Genomic DNA, 27,008 nt, shown 5'->3' on the forward strand with positions numbered 1-27,008 from the left:
TCATGATCTGGATTCTTGAGTCCATATTCCACCATGGCAGCTGGATAATTTAAATTCAGTTAATTAAATAAATCTGGAAGTAAAAAATAAAGGCTGGTATAAGTAATGGTGACCATGAAACTACCGGAGTATTGTAAAAAAAAACATCTGGTTCACTCATGCCCTTTAGGAAACGAAATCTGCTGTCCTTACCCGGATTGGCCTATATGTGACTCTCAACCCATAGCAATGTGGTTAACTCTTCGCCCACTTCAGTTAAAAGCACACTTATCAAGTACGCAGTGATGTCCACAACCTGTGAATGAATAAAAAAGAAATCACAGACACCCAGATGCAAAATGTATTTTACCATATACAGTTATGACTTGTTTTTCCACTGTGCTTGATTTGGAGCTTGAGACAAAGCCCTTGTTTTCTGTTTAATGTTCCAAATTGAAATGAGATCCCAATCAAGAAGTGATCTGGATTTGGGACAGTTTGGAAGTTTGCAGGGGTTCAGAAGCTGGAGTTTGGATTTATTTAAATGGATCTGGTATTCTGGTTGTCAGCAAACGTAAGCCAGTGAATCCCATCAGCAAAAGCCTCTTCCTGTACCTGTACACTTCAGGCTATTTGCTACCACATTGGGCCAGATCTTGCTGGAAAAATAACAGCATGTTAATGATATACTTCACAGTTAATGTGGCGATCGGCCAGCAAGTTCACAATAATGAGAGATAAGCCGTGAGTTGCAAATCTCTAGAACCTGTTCGGCTATTTATGCAGATGCGCCGTTTACTTCGCACAAATGGCATCTCGCTCTTAGCCTCACTGTTATATTTTTAAAACAGGCTGCATTTGCACATTAGCTGCCCATTAACCTCATTGCAGAAAGTTAGGGCTGGAATTTAACAGCTATAATTATTAATGGAATGCCAAAAAAAAAACACCTCTGGACCAGAAAGCGAACAATTTAAACTGTTCAATCTCATTCCTGTATCTAGTGAATTGTTAGTGCTTTTAAAATTGTCAAATTTTCTATTTTTTTTTAAACTTTTCCTTTCTCTTCTCAATCCTGTTTCTCCCTTTTAATTTCTCTTTCTGTACCTGATTTCACTAATTCAGCCACTCGAATTACCTTCTTTCTCTGCCGCTCCTGTTTCTTTCTCAATCCTTAAATCTCATTGTTTTGGAGTTAATGGTCAGGCTCGCCATTCACTAAGGTCCGAGATTCCCCTTTATCCTTGCCCTGCCTTCTCAGCTTGCATTCCCAGCAGGTTATGTACAAACATTGTTTGAGCGGAGGATACAGAAAACTGTCTAACTAGCGGCACATGCCCTGAAATGGCCTGCTGCAGCAAGATCCAGCCTGTTGTGATTTTCTTTCTTTTTTCCCTGTATGAGATTCCCCCCACCCCCCCACCATCACTTGTTTTTCCACTGTGCAAGATATGGATTTTGAGACAAAGCCCTTGTTTTCTGTTCAGCATTCCAAATTGAAATGAGACCCTGATCGAGAAGTGAGCTGGATCTGGGACAGTTTGGAAGTTTGCAGGGGTTCAGAAACTGGAGTTTGGGATTATTTGAATGGATCTGACATTCTGTTTGTCAACAAACACAAGCCAGAGAATCCCATCAGCAAAAGCCTCTTCCTGCACCTGTACACTTCAGGGTATTTGCTACCACATTGGTCCAGAACTTGCTGGAAAAATAACCCAGTCAGTTTCACTTTATTTTTTTTCTTCCATTTGCAACAACTGCAAGTTCACATTGTTGAGCCTAAAAGGTTTCCTGAATACTTCATAGATTTTAACCAGTGTTTATTTGATTGCATTTTTGTCGACTTACTGTACTTCTGTCCCCCGCCTACAAACATGTAACTGCTTATCTAATTGATGAGATACTCTACAATTCTAATTTCTTGCAGTATTGTATAAGACATTTATTAGTCTGCTACATTTTCCTATCTGTATAGTTTCTCTCCTCATGCCCTCTCCAGGCTAGTCTTGTATCTGAAATCCACTTCCATCTCTCTTGTCTCCATTCCAATTAAACTGACCTCCCAGCTTCCCTTCCTGGCTCCCGTGCTAACTGACATTGTAAATGGGTTCCTGTCCTCGAGCAGTATCTCCCTCCCTTTTAAAATCCCTGACATCAGTCACCTTCAAAAATCCATCATCGACTCTCTGCCCTTCCAAACTACCAGCCTCATCTCCAGCCTCCCTGTTCTTCAAAGTCCTTGAGCGTGTTATCATCAGCCAGATCTGTACCCATCTCTCTTTGTCTTATTAGGCTTCTGCTCCTCATGGCACCGCAACAGCCTTAACCAAAGTCATAAACAATGCCCTCTGTGATGGTGGCCACAGTGCATTATCCCTCCTCATCCTCCTCGACCTATGTAGTCCACAGTAGACCATGCTCTTGCAATGTCTGCTCTCCATTGTTCAGCTTGGTGAGATTGAGCTTTCTCGGTTGCATTCTTACGTATAAAATTTTAGTCAGTGTATCTCTATTAAGGGCTCCTCTTCCCTGACCTGCCATGTTACTTCCAGAGTCCTCCAAAGGACCATGCTGCCCCTTGGTAATGATATCCACAGACATGGGGATCATCTTTCATGTGTATGCTGATAGCACTAAGCTCTATTGGAAAATTGTAAATGTCATTCTATTATTTAAGACGGGAGGGAGAAACCAGGAAACTACAGATCTGTCAGTTTAATTTTAGTTGTGGGGAAGTTACTGGAATCCATCACCGGGGAAGAGTGGCAAAGCGTTTGAAGAAGCATGCACTGATCAATGAGAGTCAGCATCAATTTATGAAAGGTAGGTCCTGTTTGACTAACATCGTACAATTTTTTGGCACGGTCAATAACAAGGTGGAAAGGGGAGTGTCTATGGACATTGTTTATATGGACTCCTCAGTGGCATTTGATAAGGTTCTGCACAAGAGATTATTAGCAGAAATGAGAGCACATGGAATTTGGTGGTAATTTTTGTGACATAGGTTGGTAATTGTTTGTGAGATAGGAGAGAGTAGGGATCAGGGGAAAGGACTTTTGATTGGTGAGATGTGACAAGTGGTGTTCCTTAGGGATCTGCACTAGGGCATCAGCTTTCCACCATATATATCCATCATTTGGATTATGGAATAGAGTATTGTATATCCAAGTTTGAAGATGACATTAAGTTAGGAGAAACAGTAAGTTATGTAGATGGGAGCAGAAAGTTACCAAGGGACATAGATACATTAAATTAATGGACACAACTGTGACAGTTGAAGTTCACTGTTGGGACATATAAAGTAATGCACTTTGAAACCAAGAAAGAAAAATCAGCATATTTTCTTTAAGGATGACAGACTAGAAACTGGAAGAGCAAAGGGATTTGGGTGTCCATGTACACAAATCACTAAAAGCTAGCGCACAGGTACAAAAAGTAAATAAAATTGCGAATGGAATGTTGCCCTTTATCTCAAGAGGATTGAATATAAAAGTGAGGAAGCTATGCTTCAGTTTTACAGAGCTTCAGAAAGACCCCATTTGGAGTATTGTGTTTAAAAGAACAAAGAACAGTACACCACAGGAACAGGCCATTCGGCCCTCCAAGCCTGCGCCGATCTTGATGCCTGTCTAAACTAAAACCTTCTGCACTTCTGGGGAGCGTATCCCTCTATTCCCATCCTATTCATGTATTTGTCAAGATGCCTCTGAAACGTAGCTATCATAGCTGCTTCCACCACTTCCCCCGGCAGCAAGTTCCAGGCACTCACCACCCTCTGTGTAAAGAACTTGCCTCGCACATCCCCTCTAAACTTTGCCCCTCGCACCTTAAACCTATGTCCCCTAGTAACTGACTCTTCCACCCTGGGAAAAAGCTTCTGACTGTCCACTCTGTCCATGTCACTCATAACTTTGTAAACCTCTATTATGTCGCCTCTCCACCTCCGTCGTTCCAGTGAAAACAATCTGAGTTTATCCAACCTCTCCTCATAGCTAATGCCCTCCAGACCAGGCAACATCCTGGTAAACCTCTTCTGTACCCTCTCCAAAGCCTCCGCGTCCTTCTGGTATTGTGGCGACCAGAATTGCACACAATATTCTAAGTGTGGCCTAACTAAGGTTCTGTATAGCTGCAGCATGACTTGCCAATTTTTATACTCTATGCCCCGACGGATGAAGGCAAGCATGCCCTATGCCTTCTTGACTACCTTATCCACCTGAGTTGCCACTTTCAGTGACCTGTGGACCTGTACGTCCAGATCCCTCTGCATACTTCCCACCTGTATTAGATCTTCCAAAATGCATTACCTCACATTTGTCCAGATTAAATTCCATCTGCCATTTCTCCGCCCAAGTCTCCAACCGATCTATATCCTGCTGTATCCTCTGACAATCCTCATCACTATCCGCAACTCCACCAACCTTTGTGTCGTCCGCAAACTTACTAATCAGACCAGCTACATTTTCCTCCAAATCATTTATATATAATACAAACAGCAAAGGTCCCAGCACTGATCCCTGCAGAACACCACTAGTCACAGCCCTCCATTCAGAAAAGCACCCTTCCACTACTACCCTCTGTCTTCTATGACCAAGCCAGTTCTGTATCCATCTTGCCAGCTTACCTCTGATCCCGTGTGACTTCACCTTTTGTACCAGTCTGCAATGAGGGACCTTGTCAAAGGCTTTACTGAAGTCCATATAGACAACATCCACTGCCCTTCCTTCATCAATCATTTTCGTCACTTCCTCAAAAAACTTGATCAAGTCAGTGAGACATGATCTCCCTTCACAAAACCATGCTGCCTCTCGCTAATAAGTTCATTTGCTTCCAAATGGGAGTAAATCCTGTCCCGAAGAATCCTCTCTAATAATTTCCCTACCACTGACGTAAGGCTCACCGGCCTATAATTTCCTGGATTATCCTTGCTACCCTTCTTAAACAAAGGAACAACATTGGCTATTCTCCAGTCCTCTGGGACCTCACCTGTAGCCAATGAGGATTTCTGTCAAGGCCCCAGCAATTTCTTCCCTTGCCTCCCTCAGTATTCTGGAGTAGATCCCATCAGGCCCTGGGGACTTATCTACCTTAATGCTTTGCAAGACGCCCAACACCTCCTCCTTTTTGATCACTACATGACCCAGACTATCTACACTTCCTTCCATAGACTCATCATCCACCAAGTCCTTCTCTTTGGTGAATACTGATGCAAAGTGCTCATTTAGTACCACACCCATTTCCTCTGGCTCCACACATAGATTCCCTCCTCTGTCCTTGAGTGGGCCAACCCTTACCCTGGTTACCCTCTTGCTCTTTATATACGTATAAAAAGCCTTGGGAATTAGTTTGGACACCGTATCTTAGGAAGGATATATTAGCCATGGAGGAATTACAGCAAAGATTCACCAGAAGTACACCTGGGCATAAAGGGTTCAGTTATGAGGACAGGTTGCGTAAACCTGAGTTTAGAAGGTTGAGAGGCGATTTAGTTGAGGTGTTGAAAATGAAAAAATGATTTGGTAGAGTAGAGGCAGAGAAGCTGTTTCCCCTGAGGGTGGAAGGAACCCAGAACAAGAGGTCACAACCTAGGAAGAGGAGTAGACTGTTCAGCCACAAGAGCCTGCTCTGACATTCAAATTAGATCATCACAGAACAGCACCTCAAAACCATTTTCCCACCTTCTCTCCATATCCCTTGATATCCTTATCTAACAAAAATCTATTTATCAGTCTTGAAGACTCCAACTGACCTACCATCTACAACTTTTTGAGGAAAGAGTTTTAGGTTTCTACTATGTTGAAAAAGTGCTGCCTGAGCGCGCTCCAGTGGCCCAGCCTTGAGTTGAGGTGCAAATCAGCCATGATCTAATTGAATGGTGGAACAAGCTCGAGGGGCTGAAACCCGACTCCTTTTCCTATGTTGCTATCTATCCACCATGTCTTGACCTCTGCACTGTCTCTCTGCCATCAGACTGCTTGTCTGACATCCCGTCTTCGGTAAGTTGAAATTTGCTCGAGCTAAACATTGGGAAGACCAAAACCATTATCTTCGGTCCTCGTCAAAAACCCTATCCTCACCGCTGACTCTATCCCCGTCCTGGCCGCTTGTCTTGACTGGAACCAGACTGTTTGTAATTTTGGTCTCCCAGTTGATGCAGAGCTGAGTTTCTGACCCCCATGTCCTATCCATCGCAAAGTCCGCCTGTTTCAACTTGCATAATGTAGCTTCCTTTCTTATTTTACCACTGAAACGGTCATGTAGCCTCCAGAGTTAACTATTCCAGCGCTGTCCTGATTAACTTAACTTTCCCCCTGCAAAACTCTGATGTTGTATTCTGTCCCACATTAAGTCATCCTTGCTGATCTACAGTGGCTTTTAATCCTCAATGCCTCAAATTTACAATTCTTATACTTGTGTTTAAACCTCTCTATTATCTCGCTCCTCCATATCTCTACAACCTCCTTCAACTCTACAACCTCCCTTGAATTCTTTGTCTCCCAACTCTGGCTTCTTGTGTGTCCTGCCTTCCTTCAGTTCCGTGTGCCTTAATTGGTCTAAACCTTTTGCTCAAAATTCCTCCCCCTCCTTGAAACCCATGTTTTTGACCAAGTTTTAGGTCACCCTCCTTCAGCCTGATGTCCATAATTTTGGATTATGTCTCTGACATACTTTTCTCCATTAAAGATGCTACAGAAATACAAGTTGTACAAATGGATTTGTATCTCAAGTTAGTTTTTTTTCTGTCATCATTTAAAGCTCTGCTGTGCCAAACCAGCAAAAAGTCCTTAAGTTCACCATTTAATCAGTAATTTTTTTTGTGTTAATGCTTATGTAATATCTTATTACATGTTTTTTAAAACTTGTTCTTGTAGGTCTTGTGTAATTCTGCGACCGTGGAATTTTTGGAAAGTGTTTTGTTTTGTGCATTGTGGGTGATGAGCATTGAGTAGGCCCAGATCAAAGTCCCATTCTGTCCTTCTCGACAGCTGTTTCCAGTGATAAATCCCAACCATATTAGCTGTGTTGTCTTCCCACAATGCACAACATCTTGCAGTATGTGTTGTGTTCAATTATTTCAAACGAGCTTATAAATGCTTGCAGTGATGGAATATAATTTAGGAAGGTGTCACTTGACCCTTGTCACACTTTTAGTGAGACTGCAGACTCTAGTTAGCATCCAAAACAAAAGCACCAAATCTCCAGACCAGTACATGAAACATTTCAAGAAATTTTAATTCATCTTTGGATAGCTGTACCACCAGAACATCAGAATTGTTCAACAATGGCTGTAGCTAAGGTAGCATTGTTTGGTCCTGGAGAAAAGAGTTCCAACTTGTAAAGCTGGTACTTGAGTATTCACTGGTTTTTCTTGAATAACAATCCGGTTCATACTGTAGGCTTTTGCTAGACCTGACAGACTTATTCTCTTGTTTATCTCCGTTGCTTTGGTATGGTAATGGTACTGGAAGTCTTGTATATGAATTATAATTAAAAAACTGTAATTTATCAAATACTAAGGAAGAAATGGCAATGTCAGTAGTAACACGTAATGAAAGTATTACAGGCTCAAACTTGTTGGTCCAGTGCAGTTTTGACTTGTTTAAAAAGTTTCAGCAGTAAACCAGTCTGCATAATTGAATTGTTTAGGTAAAAGTCTGTATATTGAAATATGAAGACCAGGATTGTTATGCCTGCTATGTTCTGGTTTGGTTTAATCTAGCAGGTTGTGTTAGAAATGTAATTTTTGCTAGTTCCATCAGGATAGTTATGTTACATGTTTGCTCTGTTCGAGTCAATTTAAACAGTTAATTACTTTTCTCTCTCTTTCCCCCATCTCTTTCTCCTCCTTCTCAAGCTGAACCAGACTGTGCTTAACTTTGGCATCCTAATCGATCCAAACCTGAGCTTCCAAACCCTATATCCTCTCATTGACCAGGACTCACTTAGAGTGAAAGTTGAGGTGTGCTTGACACGACCATCGATCTTGTAATTGCGAAAAGCTTGGCATGACCTTTGCTTTCCACTTGCATGTTGATGTCTCTGGGAATCTTTGGGCCACTAGCTAGTTAACTTCATCAGGAGGACAGTTGTTAGTTGTCTTGGGCAAGATGCTGACCTTGTGACAAAAAGAGCTGTTAAATTAGAATAGCTGATGTCCTCTGTGTTATGCGTCATCTGGCCAAGTAATTACCAGTGATGGAGCCTAGGGCTGGTCATTATGATTGCCTATGGGATGAACTTGATTGCAAATGGGGTGGCCAGTGAATTCTTTGCCTCTGTAGGTGAAGAGATAAACTGAACAAAAGCCTACCATCCTCTCATCCACTAAGCAGCACCCTCCTATGGTAATTGCAAAGGGAAGGAGAGCTGTTCAACAAAAGCAAAGGGCCTTGAAAGTGGTACTTGAGGCCTCATTTGAGCATTCAGGAGCTGCTGGAAAAGTAATTATGATGCAATGCATCGTAAGACCAGGAGGATAATTAAGACAATTACACAAAAATGACCTGAAATTGTTCTCTTTGTTGATTGACAGATATTGTCAGTAATAGTCTAAAGGCTTCTTCTGGTGTACTGCCAACAAGTGTCGTGCTCTGCAACAAACCTGTGATGGTATTCTCGGGGCCTGAACACTATACAAATTGGCATCTGACGTAACAGGCACTGATAAGGATCCATTTCTGTGAATGTTAGAAGTAGTGCTAAGAGTGTGTTGTATAAATAGATGGGAAGAAGCCGATTCTGCACTGCTTTGCCGAGCTAATGATACAGGTTTGTACTGTACTTAGGCCAAATTCCCAAATCCCCCTTTGTGCAAGAGATTGGAAATTGGGAATGGTCCTGGAAAATAGTACCTGGAACTACCAGTTTATATTGGAGCTGCAATTATGAGGTGAATAGCATTTATTCAGACACATATACCCTTTGTATTCTAGAGTGCAATTAAAATTTGTGTCCACAAGAAGGAAGTAAGCCCCAAAAGTACCAATAAATCTTGCTGATATTGGTGACTGTTACGTTGGTTGTTCACGTTGCTATGGCATGTATATCAAGTGTTATTTAAGCCTGCCAAGTAGTCAGAAAAGAGCAGGCTGATTTTGCTGTTGTGAGGAATATGTGGAATAAGTGTTGGCTGAAGATGAGACTGCAGAGCATCATATAATTCAGGGGAAAGCCACTTAAATTGCATTAATCAATTTTCAAAAGCCTCATATGATGAAGCTGGAAGTTATGGGAATAGATGGTCAAATCTTGGAAATTAGACATGAGATGACAACTGCCAGAAGGCATTACCTGAAAACTGGGAGAGTGTATGCATTCCATGTGGCCCAAAAAAGCATTCTAGGTGTAGCTCTTTCAGAAATTTGGTTTTGACACAGTTCTGCATGGTGGTGGGTTTCTGCAATGGCTGACCAAAACAGAAATCAACTGGATCTGGATTTACGATATTCAAGTAAGCCATGTTGCAGAGAAGCTTTTTATTGGAGGAAAAAATTATTTACATGTTATCACAGAATTCTAGATGTTTGAACGTAGAAGAAAGCTTTCGTTGATGTTGGCTCTCCTGTTAGAACTAGCTATTCTTATCCCATTTTTCTGCTCTTTCCAAAGTGCTTACCTAGTTCAAGATTAGATGTTGTCATTGACTCTTAAGATAAAACATTCCTTTTCCTTGTAACCCTTTGGATGAAAATAAATTCCCTATAAGCTCCTTATGTTTATAGTACTTATCCTGAATATATGTTCTTTCATTATTGACTCCTAAGCCATTGAAATCTTTCACTATTTACTCTCAAGCCCCTTCATAATTTTGAACACTTCTTGATTTTAATATTTTCATCCTTGTTTTCAGTTATCTCCATGGCCTCGCTCCTCCCTATCTCTCTAATCTCTTCCAGCCACACAATACGCTGAGATATCTGCATCTTTCTAGAGATATCTGCATCTATCTAATTCTGGCCGCTTGAGCATCTCTGATTTTAATTGCTCCACCACTGGTGGCCAGGTCTTCAGCTGGCTAGGCCCTAAGCTCTGGGATTCTCTCTCTAAATCTCTCCAAGTTTACCTAGCTTTATTCCTTTAAGATGCTCCTTAAAACATAGCTCTTTGACCAAGTTTTTGACTATCTGCCCTGGTATTGCCATGCTTGCCACAGTGACTGAACTTGCTTTATAATGCTCTTGTGACGTGCCTTGGGACGTTTTATTACGTTAAAAGCACCATATAATTATAAGTTGTTCTGTTAGTTCCTTCTTCAAACTCCTCTACTTCAGTGAATACAACCTAGTTTTTCAACACACTAGTAACTATAACCTTTCATTCCTAGCTCGAACCTAGTGCATTGTACCTTTTCCTTATTCCGAAAGCCTTTCTCTGATGGAGTATGTAAAACTCCACAATACTATAGCCATGCCTAACCAATATTCTATGAAAATTTATTAGCTCCTTGCTTGAATATTTAAAGCCCTTCACATTAAACCCAGAATCCATTATCCTTTTCAAACTTTTTCCACCTGTAATACCACTGTCAAAGGTATATGTATCTGAATCTCCCTTGTCCTTCTATTTCATTAAGTATTTTACTGTTATGGGAATAATTCTCCCTAATTTCCCTCAAAGTATATTGTTTTATACTTATCTGCATTGAATTGTATTTACTAAATATCTACCCATTCTCACAGTTTGTCATGCCCCATCATTTGTCCTTAACAGTGAAGTTTGATATAATTTCCCCTGCGCTCATATCCCAGATCATTTCTGTATATGAAGAAGAGGTCCCACCATATATCTCTGGACTATGTAACTAGCTACATCTTGCTAATCTGAGAAACATCCTTACACATCTCTGCTTCTGGTCCTTTAGCCATCCATCTATCCAGGCCTGCACTTTATCTTTAGTACCATAGGCCTTAATCTTCACATCAAATATTAAAGCTTACTTTTTCAATTTTTAAAAAAATTCCCAAAATATCACAGTTGCTAAACTTCCTTTGTCCACATACTCAGTAATATCTTTTACCGTTTGCAATAAAATTAGTCAAACACAACATACCCCTTACAAATCTGTGTCAGCAGTCCCTTTTAAGTGTTCACTAATGTTATCCCTTATTATGGTCTCTAACAGTTTACCTACTACTGATGTGAGGATAACTGGTCCATCGTTATCTGGCTTATCCCTTTCCCCTTTTTTGAACAGGAGTTAACATTCGCTACCCTCCAGTCCTTTGGTACAATTCCTGTTTCCAACGAATTTTGGAAAATTATGGTTAGTACATCTGCTATTTCATCACTTACCTCACTCCGTATTCTGGGATTGTAGACCATTTGGGCCTGGTGATTTTTCAACTTTAGTTCCTATTAGCCTATTTAAAAACAATTATAGCTGTTTGTTGATTTTCCACATTGTCCTCTGTTACTCCTGTACTTCTACACTCTCTTAATACTGAGTCAAAATACTTTCTGAGCATCTCTATCATTCTTTCATTCTCTTTATTATTGATGAATATTCTAAGATGCCAAGCAGATACAAAACACAGGAACAAAGCTTTCTAAAGTGATAATGAGACAAAGTTCCATGCTGCATTGCGACTTCAACCCTAATTCTTAAAATGTAGCACATAATAGCATTAACTCTTTTGCCTGGTGTATCCCTGAGGTAAAGCAGTGAAGGCTTATCATGTGACCTAATTGTTATGGGAGGTTTTATCTTGTAAATTTCTATCAAGTTATTGTTTTCTGTGTTGAACTTTTTATTTTAATCTGATCTTACACAGTAGATATCAAATAAAAACTACTACATTGTAAACAGTGAAGCAGTTCTTTATTCTTTTGTTTATACTTGCTCCCACATGTCACTGTGTCAGTCATTAATGTTTGTACTAGCATCCATTGTCACAGTGTCAGGTCCATAGTTTTAATTTAAAAAGTATAACCTTGATTATCTGGCATAATGGAGGCAGCCCCCTCTTGCAACCACACCACAAATTGTAGAAATTGGTGGATAATTGAGAACTCTAAATTACTATACACTATTGATTGCTTTGCCTCAGTCTTCTCCAGTGACACATAGCTCATTACTCAGTTGACATTGCAGCATTCAACTAATCAGCTGATCTGCAAGCTCACAGTTCTCTTCCAGCCCTACCCATGATGACATGAAACAGATCTGCTGCAAACTAAATGGCGATCTCAGCACCTCAACATCAATGGTGAGCACTGATCCAACCATCCAGTTGGTAATCTGACTTTAAAATCAACACAAAGCTTGTATAGATGTGCCCTTGTATGGAGGAGCTCTCCAAGTTGGCAGATCAGTTGATTAATCAGTTGTTGCAGCAATAGTTGAGGACACTACTCTGAAACAAAAAATAGTCTGTTGATGTCCTTGATTTCTGCAAGGTTCCCATTATCTGAGAAAATTCTCAGTGGGCAATGCAAATAATTGAAATAATTGAGATTCTATTTCATATTGCATATTTTTAAATTCCTTATGCAAGTTATTAGGTATAAATGTTTTTTTTTAAGTGGTTACAGTGTTTCAGATTTTGATTTCTTTTTTAAATAGATGGAGACACCAGTGCAACAGAAAGTGGAGATGAGGTACCTGTGGAACTATATACTGCCTTTCAGCAGACCCCTACGACTATCACATTGACTGCCACTAGGGTAACAAAGGTAAATGAGAAAAAGCGAAAGAAAAGTGGAGAAAAGGAGCAGTTTGCTGCAAAATCTAGAAAGGCAAGTAGAATTTGTCTAATCACAATCTGCTTGTTTTACTTGGTACAACAACTAAAGAGACCTGCACCATTTGACTTGGAAGAAAACTATACAGAAGATTTTGAGTTCAACAGCTGGATCATTTTGTACTGGAAATCTTAGGTCATTGAAACACAATGCATTTTCAAAAGTCACTGTAAAGAGATTATTGTAGTATTTTCTGAAGGCCTTGAATATTTTAAATTATTTTGTTTACTCTTAACTGAGTGTTAACAAATACTAAAATTCCAGCCTCCCTAGGCCAGCTTCTTCATTAAAGATGGAAATATGTACTAAAATTGCTCCCATGTCTGACGAGTAAAAGTAAACAATTAAATTGATACCAAAATTTAAACCAGGTTGCATAAATTTGGCTTTTACTCCCTTGAGTTTGGAAGGTTGAGGGGTGGCCTAATTGATGTGTTTTAAAATGATATGAGGATTCAATGGTATAGATACACAGAAGCCATTCTTTCTGATGAGGGAATCCAGCCAATGGGGAACAATTTTAAAATTAGAGTTAGGCCATTCAGGAATGGAAGCAGGAAACATTTTTCACAGCAAGAGTAGTGGAAATATGGAATTCTCTTTCCCAAAAGGCTGTGGATGCTGAGTGAATTAAAATATTCAAGGCTGAGATTAACAGATTTTTTATTAGGTAAGGATATCAAGGGATTTGGATCACAATTGGATAAAAGCAGTTGAGCTACAGATCAACCATGATCTAATTGATTGGCAGAACAGGTTTGAGGGGCTGAATGGCATACTCCTATTCTTATCTTCTTAAATTTCCCCATCCTATTTAATTACTCTTTTTTTTTCTGTTTTCCCTTTCACCCTCCTTTCCATTTTTATTAGAACTATTTCCATTGTTTTTTTCTTTTCTTTAATGTTAGGTGCCACTTGAATTTCTGTGCTTCCCAGCTCCCACTGTCCATTTTGTAAGTGAGACCAACTTTGGAAAAAATCATCATCCAGCTGAAAGTCTACACCAAAGGCTATTAGAGCCAGCAAAGCATAAAGAAGTGCCATTTCAGCAGACAAAGTTAGTCTGCAGTGCAGTTACACACAGATAGGTTAACTCGTCCATGCTGCAGAAACGGTTTTTCTTTAAATTTAAGTTCAAATGCTTTGAATATAGATGGAATCTTTTCGAATCCCTAAAATTTAGTTGCATATAAAGGAATTGTCAACTGTATTGGTTTATTTTAGAGTGGGTGACACATAACTTTTATGTACCTAAAAGGACCACTATAGACCACTATAAATTTCAGATGTTTCTGATACAGAATGGTTTCAGAATACTTTATGCCTCTGAGCCAATTTTTTGAGGCTTTGTGTTCCACAGTACGTGGGTACTTGGCAACAGCTGAGACTTGATACTCTTAGTGTCATTGAAGGAGTAAGGGGTGAACTCTTCATATTCATTAAGTAGTGTTAATGAAGCATTGCTCGACAGTAAAGTATTCAGGCAAGTATGTGTACAAGTGCCATTTTTGACCAACTAGAAATGGCAGAAAGAGACAGCGTAGAAAAGGAAATGAGACTCTCTATGTTTTGATACTGTCCTTTGTCATTAAGTGCTTGCTATTTGATCAGCTTGGAACCCATTTTTAATAAAGTAAATATATTAGTTTAATACTTAATGAATAATGTTCGAAAGTGGTTTATTCTAAACATTTTCCCTCCTACCATAGTTTTACACTGTAATGTAAAGTGCCACATAAGTGATTTTCTGTCATTACACTTTAGGTTCATTTCTCAATTAGGTCAAACATTTATTATGCTGAAGACTAGAACCAATCTCTTTTTTTTAAAGAGCACAGTGGCGCAGTGGTTAGCACCGCAGCCTCACAGCTTCAGGGACCCGGGTTCAATTCTGGGTACTGCCTGTGCGGAGTTTGCAAGTTCTCCCTGTGACCGCGTGGGTTTTCACCGGGTGCTCCGGTTTCCTCCCACAGCCAAAGACTTGCAGGTGATAGGTAAATTGGCCATTGTAAATTGCCCCCAGTGTAGGTAGGTGATAGGCAATATGGGATTACTGTAGGGTTAGTATAAATGGGTGGTTGTTGGTCGGCACAGACTCGGTGGGCCGAAGGGCCTGTTTCAATGCTTTAATCTCTAAAATATAAAAAAAAATATTTTAAAAAAACAGTGGAAAAACCTTTGAGTTCCTTGTGGTAGAATCTGATAGGGCGACTATGTGAACTTCTGTATTAAAATGACTTCTGTTGCTGTACCTAATTATAAACACTTGATGGCGCTACACACAGACAAAGCCAATAGTGGTATCATTAGGCTTGTAGTTTTGTCATTTTTGGAAAATCATTAGTCACGGTAAAAGACATTAACAGCAAATTAACTTTGTTTTGCTGTATTTTTCCTTCTTCACTTTCTATTTCTCTCTATCTCTTCCTCTCTCGTACTCATTCCAACCTGGAAAATGAGCAAAAGCTGAAACTCAGTATTTCTGACTGAGAGTTTGTCTAAAGTTTTGGCTAAGCATGTGTGGGCCTTTGTTCACCTCTTTCCTATCCCCACAGGAATTTGGTGCTTGGTTCCAGACTCCTCCCCATGTTGCCCAGATGAACTGCTGTTCAAATCTGCTATCATGCTTTCTCCCTTTGAACCTAGCTTCATGCAAAGCCAAACAGGACAGGATGCTCCGACCTCCTACTGTGTGAATATTTTCTGGGATCAAATGATGACTATAGTTCCCGATAGACCTGGGTAATGGTATCTATATCTGGCTTTAATGTGCGTTCTCAGGAAATTAGCAGGTCTTTTTAAACCTGTGCAAATCCACTTTCTTTTAAAACTTGATTCTGTTCACTCTTTTCCAAATCTTTTCTGTGGGGGCTGGGGTGGGTTGGGAGGGGAAATGACAATATGTGCCAGGCCCTGATGTTATCCCCTACCTGGTGTACAAACCCATTGTTATAAAATAATGTATCCTTCAATTTAAAATGGACAAAGTGATAGGAGACATATGGAGTATCATTTAAGTCTAATCGTCAGACAGAATATAGATAGCGTGAAGTGATGGTAGGTGTCAGTTCCTGGTATTGCAGGAAATGTCCATTATAAGAACCTAAGAACTAGGCGCAGGAGTAGGCAATTCAGCCCCTCGAGCCTGCCCCGCCATTCAATATGATCATGGCTGATCTCATCTCGGCCTCAACTCCACTTTCCTGCCCATTCTCCATAACCCTTCAACCCTTTACTAATTAAAAATCTGTCTATCTCCTCCTTAAATTTACTCAATGTCACGGCATCCACTGCACTCTGGGGTAGTGAATTCCACAGACTCAAGACCCTTTGAGAGAAATAATTTCTCCTCATCTCTGTTTTAAATCTGCTACCCCTTATCCTAAAACTATGACCTAGTTTGCCCCACAAGAGGAAGCATCCTCTCTACGTCTACTTTGTCAATTCCATTAATCATCTTATATACCTCAATTACATCTCATTCTTCTAAACTTTAGAGAGTAAAGGCCTAAAATGCTCAATCTCTCTTCATGAGACAAACTCCTCATCCCTGGAATCAATCTAGTGAGCCTCCTCTGAACTGCCTCCAATGCAACTACATCCCTCCTCAAGTAAGAGGACCAAAACTGTACACAAGATATATTAAGATACATTGTTATCGCCTCTCTCATGACATTTCTCATAAGTGAGTGAGAGGATACATAAAGTCGATGGGAAGTAAGTATGATTCTTACAGGAAGTCCATGCTTCATGCAATACATTTTACATATTAAATGGTGGGTCGCCCAAGGCGAAGCTCAGAGCAAGTCAAAGGATATGATATCTTACCTTTGTGTGTCATCTTCGCATTCCAGAGTGTGTGTATTTCTCTCATTATCTTGTTCTCTCTCTTTTAAAATCATTTCTTTGTGGTCTGTTGTATCTGTGTACCCGACTTTTCTGCTTGGGGGCGTTGTGGGGCTTTCTTTTTCTTATGCACTTTTCCTCTGTCTTTATCCTGTCCTGTCCGTTGCACCTATTTGGTGCTTCTACTCTATCTTCTCTGATTGTCATTGGTGGTTCTCTTGTTATATGTCCTCGTGATCCTCTGTAGCTTCCTTAAACCACCTGTGTTCCCTTTGTACTTTGTCTTTGCTGTCCTGTCCCACTGTTAGACTTTCCTTCTGCTTCTTGCTCTCCTCTCTATTGCACATCCCCTCACCAATCTTTTTCCCTTCCCTTCTCCTTTGCTCCGTTTACTTCCCTTTCCCAGTGTTTCCATGCCACCAGCGGCCTAATCCCAAACCTCTCCTGGCCTTTCCCCTCTTGTTGTCCCATGGCTGCTTGCCACACCATTTCCTATCCATTGTTTCCTCTTTGACCTTCCTTTCCTATTGTCCTCATACCAGAAGTCTGGCCCAAGCTTTTCTCTCCCCAATCCCTTCCCCTGTAGCTCTTTATCATTTTCCCAACAGCTTGGAAAACTGGCTGTGTACTTGTTTAAAATGCACAGAGTGATTGAAATGTATATGACTTTAACACACTAGGACTTTAAATATGCAATGCTGATTTTCTCAGTGTAGTGCAGAAACCAGCAGAGAGTGACTGAGGAGGTAGTCAATGACTGGTGCTAGTGGCCAAGAAGGCAGACTGTGCCAGCAGGATGGGGAGGTAACTCTCTGAATCAGAGGGCTCTGTCAGTTGGGATGGAGAGAGAGCAATAAGAAAGCTTTAAAATAAAAGAACAGTGAGGAAACACGGATTAAGCTATTAGCAGAAACCTAAGAGAAGAGGAGTAATGCTACCTAGATCAGAGAATGGGCATGGGAGATGGAGATTGGAGGCATGGTAGTGTCACTTCATGTCAGAAAAACGGAAATTAAGTGTAATGGTAAGCAACCCTACCTTACTGTTGAAAGTAATACCTAGGTATGGCAAAATTATGTACAAGAATTAAGGTTGACCCACAGGAAGGAAGGGGTGACACCATTTTAACTCTATGCATTAATTTTAATAGAAAATGCCTTATACACGTTGTAGGTAAATGTACTTGTATATTTACCATCTACCACCATTCAGTGCAAATCTTTGCAGCCTTTCTTTCTCACCAAAGTTTAGAATTCTGGCATGAATATATCGATCAGCACATCTTGGTGTAACTTCCAGGTTTTCATTCTATAGTTGCGAGCAATACTTTGACTTCATAAGAAAGATTGCTCAGAATATTGACCTGCTGTCCATTTATACATGTAAATACTCGCTTTGTAAAAATAAAATTCTCCTCACTTACCCCAGCTAGAAAGTGAATCAGGGCAGCTTTGGTAATTGACCTGCTTTTCTCTGCTGTGGGGAAGAACGGCCTCCATTTAGCACTTTGTGATCATAAGGCTTGGGTACAGTCCTGATACTGCTAAAATTTGTGGCAATGATTACAGCTGCTTTTGTGTTGTTCTGATGAAGATATAGGCCCTCAGACTCTCTCTGCTAGTTTTTTAATGACTTCTTAATACCTTCATTTGAATGTAGAAGCTTAATAAATTAATGTAAAATTAGCTAGCATAGCTATGATCGTCCTGATTCTCAATGTTTCAATCTTCCCAGCTTACGTCTCATTTTACTTTGGCTTGGCACAGCCTAAAGTTTCTTTATTATTTACTGTTAAGTGTCACTGGTGTTGCATGGGGCTGGATTTTTCCAGCTCGCCATCGATCTCGGCGGCGAGCTTTTTAAGCGGTGGGGCGCAGGTGTGGGATTTGCCATGCTGAGCCCATTTACATGGAGGGGATGGAGCGCCTGCCCCCGATGACGTTAAGGGCATGGGCACTCCGGCAACGGCACCTGGCGGCACTGCGCAGGGCCGGCGCCATTTAAATTTTTAAAGGTCCAGGTCTACAAAAAATAAAATTAAAACTTTAACAGCAATTTGAATCCTCTCTCCCACCCCCCTCCTCCATGACTAATAACTCCATAAATTGCCCTCTTTTCCCCCCCCACTGCAAAATTTTTTTTATTCCGATTGCGAACTCCACCCCCCACCCCGAACTTTATTAACATTGACCCTCAATCCCTTCCCACCATTCCTTAAACCAATAGCAAGAGTTTTACCCCCTCCCACCCTGAAAACATCACTCCTCCCCACCCACCCCCCACACCAGTGTTCCGCCTAGGAGGCGCTGGAGATCCGGCAACCGGCCGGAATATCGGCATGGGATGGCCGTTGCAATGAGGTAAGTAATTATGCTTTCGCTTAAATCAGTTAGCATATGTTAATGATGTCCCCAGCGCCGAGCGGCGGGGGGCCGCCACGAGGCCTTGCTGCCACTGATAATATGGGATGAGGCCTCCGGCGTTGAGGTCCGTGGCAGGACTCTCCTGGAGGTAATTTCTGGGCCCCCCACCATGACCCCGAAGTCGGGGGTCCGGTAAAATTGTGTTTCAATGGTGATTTATGTGGACCTATAACAAAAAGTGTGATTTAAATGAGTGCTTGCAGACTGTCGTGTTGAGATTAGTACATCTGACTATCTAGGTTGTAAATTTCTTAAAGGAATACTATGTTGGATTAATTTAGTCTCCTCCCTTGCTTCCAACGAGGGCTTATACCAACATTTTATTTGTAGATATTGAACTTCTGTCAAATGGCAATGGGGAAGGCCCTTTGTCTTTGTAAGAGATTGGGGCCAGTTGGTAGTACTCATTCTTCTGGGTAATAATGTTGTGGGTTCGGACCCAACCCAGGGTTGGTACTCAATCCAGGCTCAAGTTCCACTGCAGTACCTTGCAGAATGTTGTACTGTTAGTGATGTAATGCTTCTGATGAGATGTTAAACAAAGATCTCACTTGCCTCTTCAGTGGTTCAGTATTTGAAGCAGGCTTTCTCCTGGTGTACTGGACTGATATCACCTGAAATGAATCGAAGATTAATCTCATGGATTACTGCAGTGGGCAAGCCAGGAGAAAATCATAGGGGCATTTGAAAAGTGGTTACCTCACCCCACCCCATTTTAATTTACGCACTTTGGGGAGTTATAAAAATATTGGAGATGGGGGAAGAAGGGCTTTTTGACTGGGTGATGTGGTTGGAGACATCAGGCCATGTAATGAAGCTTCCAGGAATATGTCCAACCACAATTAGGCACTACAGTGTTATTTACCAATCTGCAAGAAATCTAAATTGCTAAATAGGTGAGCGAGATACTTAATGAAAGTATGAAATCTAGGTGTAGAGGAGGTGGTAATGTTTAGTGTCAAATGACATTAACTCCTATTTGCTGCTTATGGGTGGCATTTCAATTAAATACTAGCAAATTAGCATTTAGAGTCACAGCGTTTTACAGCACAGAAACAGGCCCTTCGGCCCAACGTGCCTGTGCCGCCATCAAGCACCTGTCCTAATCGATCCCATTTCCCCGCACTTGGCCCGTAGCCTTGTATGTTATGGCGTTTCAAGTGCTCCTCTAAATATTGCTTGAATGTCGTGAGTGTTCCTACCTCTACCGCCCCTTCAGGCAGTGTGTTCCAGATTCCAACCACCTTCTGGGTGAAAAAATTCCTCCTCAACTCCCCTCTAAACTTCCTGCCCCTTACCTTAAATCTATGCCCCCTAGTTATTGACCTCTCCGCTAAGGGAAAAAATCTCTTCCTATCTATCCTATCAATGCCCCTGATAATCTTGTATACCTCAATCAGGTCCCCCCTCAGCCTTCTCCGCTCCAAGGAAAACAACCCCGGCCTAGCTAGTCTGTCTTCATTACTGAAATGCTCCAGCCCAGGCAACATCCTGGTGAATCTCCTCTGCACCCTCTCCATTGCAGTCACATCCTTCCTATAGTGTGGCAACCAGAACAGTGCACAGTACTCCCAATTGTGGTCTAACCAGCGTTTTATACAGCTCTATCATAACCTCCCTGCTCTTATATTCTATGCCTCGGCTAATAAAGGCAAGTATCCCATATGCCTTCCTAACCACCTTAGCTACCTGTGCTGCTGCCTTCAGTGATCTATAGACAAGCACTCCAAGGTCCCTCTGACCCTCTGTACTCCCTAGGGTCCTACCATCCATTGTATATTACATTGCCTTGTTAGACCTCCCAAAGTGCGCCACCTCACACTTCTCAGGATTAAACTCCGCCCATCTTACCAGCCCATCTATGTCGTCCTGTAATCTAAGGCTTTCCTCCTCACTATTTACGACTCCACCAATTTTCATGTCGTCTGCGAACTTACTGATCATACCTCCTATATTCACGTCTAAATCATCAATGTACACTACAAACAGTAAGGGTCCCAGCACCGATCCCTGCGGTACACCACTGGTCACAGGCTTCCACTCGCAGAAACAACCCTTTCCATCACCCTCTGCCTCCTGCCACTAAGCCAATTTTGAATCCAGTTTGCCAAATTACCCTGGATCCCATGGGCCTTTACTTTCTTAACCAATCTCCCATTTAACAGAGTAACAAATCAGGCATCAAGGCAATGAATGAATATTTCTTTATTCGAAGGGTTTAAGTTTATTTTGAACAGGGCCAATGTATGAATGTTTGATAACCAAGCCTATTGTAATGTATTATGAATATACAAACATCCGAATTAGGCTGATCTGATTGTAACCTCCACACCACATTCCCGCCCACCCCCAATAAACTTTCACCCCCTTGCTTATGAAGAATCTATCTACCTCTGCCTTAAAAATATTCAAAGACTCTGCTTCCACTGCCTTTTGAGGAAGAGAGTTCCAAAGACTCTCCTGTCTTAATTGGGCGACCCCTTATTTTGAAACAGTGACCCCCTAGTTCTAGATTCTCCCACAAGAGGAAACATCCTTTACCCATCCATCCTGTCAAGGCCCCTCAGAATCTTATATGTTTCAATCAAGTGGCCTCTTACTCTCCTAAACTCCAGTGGATACAAGCCTATCCTGTCCAACCTTACGTCATAAGACAACCTGCCCATTCTATTTATTAGTCTAGTACACCTTCTCTGAACTGCTTCCAACACATTTACTTTCTTCCTTAAATAAGGAGACCAATACTATGCACAGATGTGGTCTCACCAATGCCCTGTATAGCTGAAGCATAACCTCCCTACTTTTGTATTCAATTCCCCTCGCAATAAACAATAACATTCTATTAGCTTTCCTAATGGCTTGCTGTACCTGCATACCAACCTTTAGCAATTCATGTACTAAGACACCTAGATCCCTTTGCATCTCAGAGCTCTGCAATCTCTCACCATTTAGATAATATGTTTATTTTTTATTCTTCCTGCCAAAATGGACAATTTCATATTTTCCCACATTATACTTCATTTTCCAGATCTTTGCCCACTCACTTAACCTATCTATATCCCTTTGTAGCCTCCTCATGTCCTCTTCACAACTTACTTTCCTACCTGTCTTTGTGTCATCAGCAAATTTAGCAACCATACCTTCGGTCCCTTCATCCAAGTCATTTATATAAATTGTAAAAAGTTGTGGCCCCTGCACTGATCCCTGCGGCACACCATTTGTTACATCTTGCCAACCAGAAAATGACCATTTATGCCTACTGTCTGTTTCCTGTTAGCTAGCCAATCTTCTATCCATGCCAATATGTTACCCCCTACCCCATGAACTTTTATTTTCCGCAGTAACCTTTGATGTGGCACCTTATCAGATGCCTTCTGGAAATCTAAGTACAGTACATCCACCAGTTCCCCTTTATCCACAGCACATGTAACTCCCTCAAAGAACCCCAATAAATTGGTTAAACACAATTTCCATTTCACAAAACCATGTTGACTTTGCCTGATTACCATGAATTTTTCTAAATGCTCTGCTATAACATCTTTAATAATAGCTTGTAACATTTTCCCTAAGACAGATGTTAAGCTAACTGGCCTGTAGTTTCCTGCCTTCTGTCCCCCTCCCTTTTTGAATAAAGGAGTTACATTGGCTATTTTCCAATCTAATGGAACCTTTACCGAATTTAGGGAATTTTGGAAAATCAAAACCAAGGCATCAACTATCTCACTAGCCACTTTTAACTTCTGTTACTACCCTGTATTTTGTGGAATGCATGCAATTGTAATCTAAATTTTTGCATCAGAACATGCTGATTATTTTCTTGTAATTTTGCACCCATATTCAATGTCCAGTTTGTTATTTAAATAAAAGCAAAATACTGCGGATGTTGGAAATCTGAAATAAAAACAGAAACTGCTGGAAATACTCAGCAGATCTGGCAGCATCTGTTGAAGAGAGAAGCAGAGTTAACTTTTCAGGTCCGTGACCTTTCATCAGAGCAATGTTAACTCTGCTTCTCTCTCCACAGATGCTGCCTGACCTGCTGAGTATTTCCAGCACTTTGTGTTTTTATTCCAGTTTTTTTACTTATTGTTCATTATTGACAATCTCACCTGTGTGGTAACCCAACCACCATAGGAAGGTGTAGGTTTATTTATAAATGGAGGCAAAGTGATAAAAGGAATGAGGCATGTGGATTTATGTTCCCAATTGCTTTCATATACTCCCTCTGAATTATTATATTTGTGTGACATTCTATACATTAAAATGCTACTACAGTAACCATGTGCAACTCAAGGCAATCATATTGACTGGTACTTTTGGCATATGTAAATTTGTCCAAGAACACACAATTATGTGTGTTTGTCATAGATGTAGTTTTTCCTGAGTCCTGCAGTATTGCTTTCCACTAGTTTGCTTTCTTTCTGTAGAATTTGAGGAGATAAGTTTATTCCATCTGTTATTGATAATAAATAGCCTCTTTAAGGGTCCATTCTGTTTGTTGTACTTAATCAGTGATTTGGCTTTATGATTTTTTAAGGCAAAATGTGTTTAAAAGAAGGAAATGCATTTGAATAAATAAAATAATTATATCTAGTTAGGAATTATACTTTTCACTGTAGGTACTCTTAAGGGATGAAGAACAAGAAAGAGGGAAGGGTAAATATAAAGTAAAATTTAATGTTTAAAGACAAAGCATGTAACTGGTAAGAACAAGATAAAATATTATAGAAATGGTAGATGAAAAAGACAGAAAATGAATAAAGTTTTGATTTTAGAGTTGTTTGCTCTCATATATTGGAGATTTCTAAGAATTTTGCTCATATCATTGGAACTGTGACCATTTAGATTAGTTTGTCAATTGAGGTCTCAAAAGCACAGTCCTTGCAAAAATAGTGGCTGAATGGTCAGACTTGTACATGGTCCATTGGTGTTTCTGGTGCCACCCAACCTTGGCCACCAGTGATTATATATGAAATAAATGGAATGAATGAGAACACTGCCAAAACAAGATGAAGCATTAAGCAAATAAAAAGCATTAATGGACAACAAGGTTCTGTCCAAGTACCAATGATATTCACACAATGGCAGATTACAGTTTTAGAAAGGCAGTTTTAACTTGGTCAGGCATGGCACTGAGCAAAGGTGATCCACAAAACCAAAGGGAGGGAGAGGGACTAGTGGTAGTATTGATCACATCCCACACTCTGCTTACTGACTGAGGAAGATTGTTGGAAGGGACTGTGAAAACATTGCAACTGCCATTCCTTCTGTGTTGGAATTAAGGTGGTGCATCTTTAAAGCTAGAGAAGATCCAGTGAACATTTTTCAAAACCAAACAACAATACAGGATTTCCAAGCAGCTTACTTATTCTGATGCATTACTTCAGTTAAGTAAATAGATAAATTTTGTATCTTTCAGCCTTTCCGGGAAGGATGTAGAAAATCTTCAAGAGTAAAGGTAAGAAGAATTTGCACAAACACAATGACCTTATGCATGAGTATTTGTGAAAAGAATACACTTCCCTATATACACAGAATTAAAATAAATATAAATTATATATATTTTATACAATAAAGTATAAAATTGTTAATTGCAATTTTGTCAATAATCTTGCAATTAATGCTTTGGGTTGGGCGTTATAATTTTTATGGTGTTTCCAATAATAACTGTTGAAGTGTGATGTTTCATTGTTAAATATTTGTTTCCAATTCTGGCCCCACTGCACTACCTTGAAATTGATTTTTTTTGGATGCTGTAGCTGAGCAATAGAAGTAGGGTTGTCATTATCTGATTTTGGACAAGATAATCAGATTTTTGAGTGGCTCCTCTGGAAATGTCCAAAGTCTGGTTCTTAAAAGTCAGGTTTTCCTCTTTTCTGTGTTTCATAATGTGGTGGCATTACTTACTCGGGTTCTCAATTAATTTTCACCAACAAAGCAAATATCAGGAACTAAACTATGACAACAAGGTTCTATCCAAGAACCAAGGGTATTCACAGTATTTGAAAATGAACTGCAATATTTTATATTATGCTTTATTATTCATATTTTATTTTACTTCATCTTCGTTTGTCCTACAATACAGCTCTGCTTCACCTAAATTGAAAGTATTTGCCGATTGGCTAACATCATTGCAAAAGCTTTTTTTTTAGTTTCATCAGGAGACTAGGCAATATAATTTGGCCTAGACATAGCATTGGAGCAACTGAATCAAATTACTACACTAAAAGTGGGCTGACAGTCAGAATTCTGAATCAGCTCAGGTGATAGAAAAGGTATCTCATCAATGGTGCAGACAGTAGAGAGCTGCGTAATTAAGTTCTCATCACTGGCAATGTATGAGTTCATGACTTGTCCCTATTTGGAAATTCCAGAGTATTGACACTGTAATGCTCAGATTTATCGTCTTGGTTAAAGAGTATTTTTGATTACTTCTGTTTGAAAATTCCATTCTGATTTTTTCGAAATTATTGTGCCTGTTTAGCTCTCTGAACTAAAAGTCTTTTTGTAAATTTAGTTCAAGTTGTATGACGCTACTCAAAACTTAGTTGAGGGCCTCATTAAAAAGGTGAATTCTTGCAAAATCTTGAATGCAACATTTATCAAAGCAGAATAAAAGCAATTCTCAGGTTTAAAATGTTCATATCGTTGAATTGATATAGTTGGAACCCATTATTTTATTGATATTTGGAATCTGTGTATGTTGAGGGGTGAGGGGGGAAGAGAAGCAAGAGCTAAAGTCATATAACTTAAAGGAATTGATATTCTTTGATTGTGCTGATGTTTTCTTGTCCTTAGCAAAGTTCAGTATCAGAAGCTGATGCTGTTGATAACGCCAGTTTTGTGTGGGAGAACAAAATCAAAACATGGATGGATCGGTATGAGGAAGCAGATGGTAATCAATATAGTGAGGATATCCAAAATATCCTCGAGGCACATCGGCTCGCATTAGAGATAACTGATGGACATGAAAAAATGGAGGTGGTCAGTAGATCAGACCTAAACATCAACCTTACAGCCTTTAAACCTCCAGTAGAGGTAAGGAATCATCATTACACTATTAAAGTAGGCTTTTTTTAAAAAAAAGAACACGTCGTCCTGAAGTTTTTTTTAATCCAAGCAGTATTCCTCAGCTGCTAGGTGTCTTGCTGCTATCTGTATTAACCGGATAAAATATGTTTCCTTCCTTGCCCACTCTCCTTCTGTCTCTCCCCATTTCTCTTATCATCCCTCTCTCTTACCCCTTCCTCATTCTGTTTCATTTCCCTTCTCCCTTTCATTCCCCTTCATATTTTCATTTTCACCTTTTCCATTCTTCTCTTTCTTTCAATCCCCCTCCCTGAAATGTTGCAACACACAGGTTCCCAGGTAGCCTTTCTTTTCCCCCGACAACACCCTCACCTATCCACCCCAGATCTTTGAACACCAAGGCCACCAGTGCAACTCGAATTGCATATTCACTTCCATATCTCAGCCACCATGTTGTATTTGAAGTGCAGTCTCGAACCCTACAATTTGATCAAAATCTCTCTAGTGCTTAACCATCAAAACATGACACCGTGAAAACAGTTATAACACTATGGCCTCACAGTCTGGCCATATAGAGTCTGTTTTCTTGGTGCTAAATGGCACCCAAAATGATGATGAGCAGGAAATACATGTTGTGATGGAATCCATGGTTTTACGGGACCAATGGGGGAGCATGTGCAAGCTGTTCTCTTAACAGATGACTTGTCCAATGTTCTGTTAGGTGCGCTGACCCTGGTTTCAAAGCTTGTTTGTTTGAGACAGAGCCTAACTGAAAGGGAAACTAACAATTCAGTTTTCTGGGGAAACTGTAACTGGTTGGAACCAGATAAAAAGACACAGCCATCCAAGCACAGATCACGCAGGAATGGAGTGCTGGCAGGCTGAAGAAAGTGAAATAAAAACGAGAAATGCTGGAAATACTCAGCAGGTCTGGTAGCATCTGTGGAGAGCGAAGCAGAGTTAACGTTTCAGGTCAGAGACCCTTGATCA

General features: G+C 40.4%; 1 protein-coding gene across 6 annotated transcripts in view; it reads left to right on the top strand.

The window, feature by feature from the left end:
* Positions 1 to 27,008, top strand: part of kmt2e (lysine (K)-specific methyltransferase 2E) — a 165,993-nt gene that overhangs the window by 64,584 nt on the left and 74,401 nt on the right. For 3 of the 6 annotated variants that reach the window (XM_068059267.1, XM_068059271.1, XM_068059270.1), the window contains exons 7-10: positions 11,174 to 11,242; positions 12,542 to 12,714; positions 24,409 to 24,447; positions 25,788 to 26,027. In XM_068059267.1, coding sequence (XP_067915368.1) covers positions 11,174 to 11,242; positions 12,542 to 12,714; positions 24,409 to 24,447; positions 25,788 to 26,027 — 521 coding nt within the window. Of the gene's footprint in view, positions 1 to 11,170; positions 11,243 to 12,541; positions 12,715 to 24,408; positions 24,448 to 25,787; positions 26,028 to 27,008 lie in introns of all 6 variants that reach the window. The other 3 variants (XM_068059268.1, XM_068059272.1, XM_068059269.1) reach the window with 3 other exon arrangements.

This window comes from Heterodontus francisci, chromosome 27 (assembly GCF_036365525.1).
Source record: "Heterodontus francisci isolate sHetFra1 chromosome 27, sHetFra1.hap1, whole genome shotgun sequence".
In the NCBI taxonomy this organism is placed as follows: Eukaryota; Metazoa; Chordata; class Chondrichthyes; order Heterodontiformes; family Heterodontidae; genus Heterodontus; species Heterodontus francisci.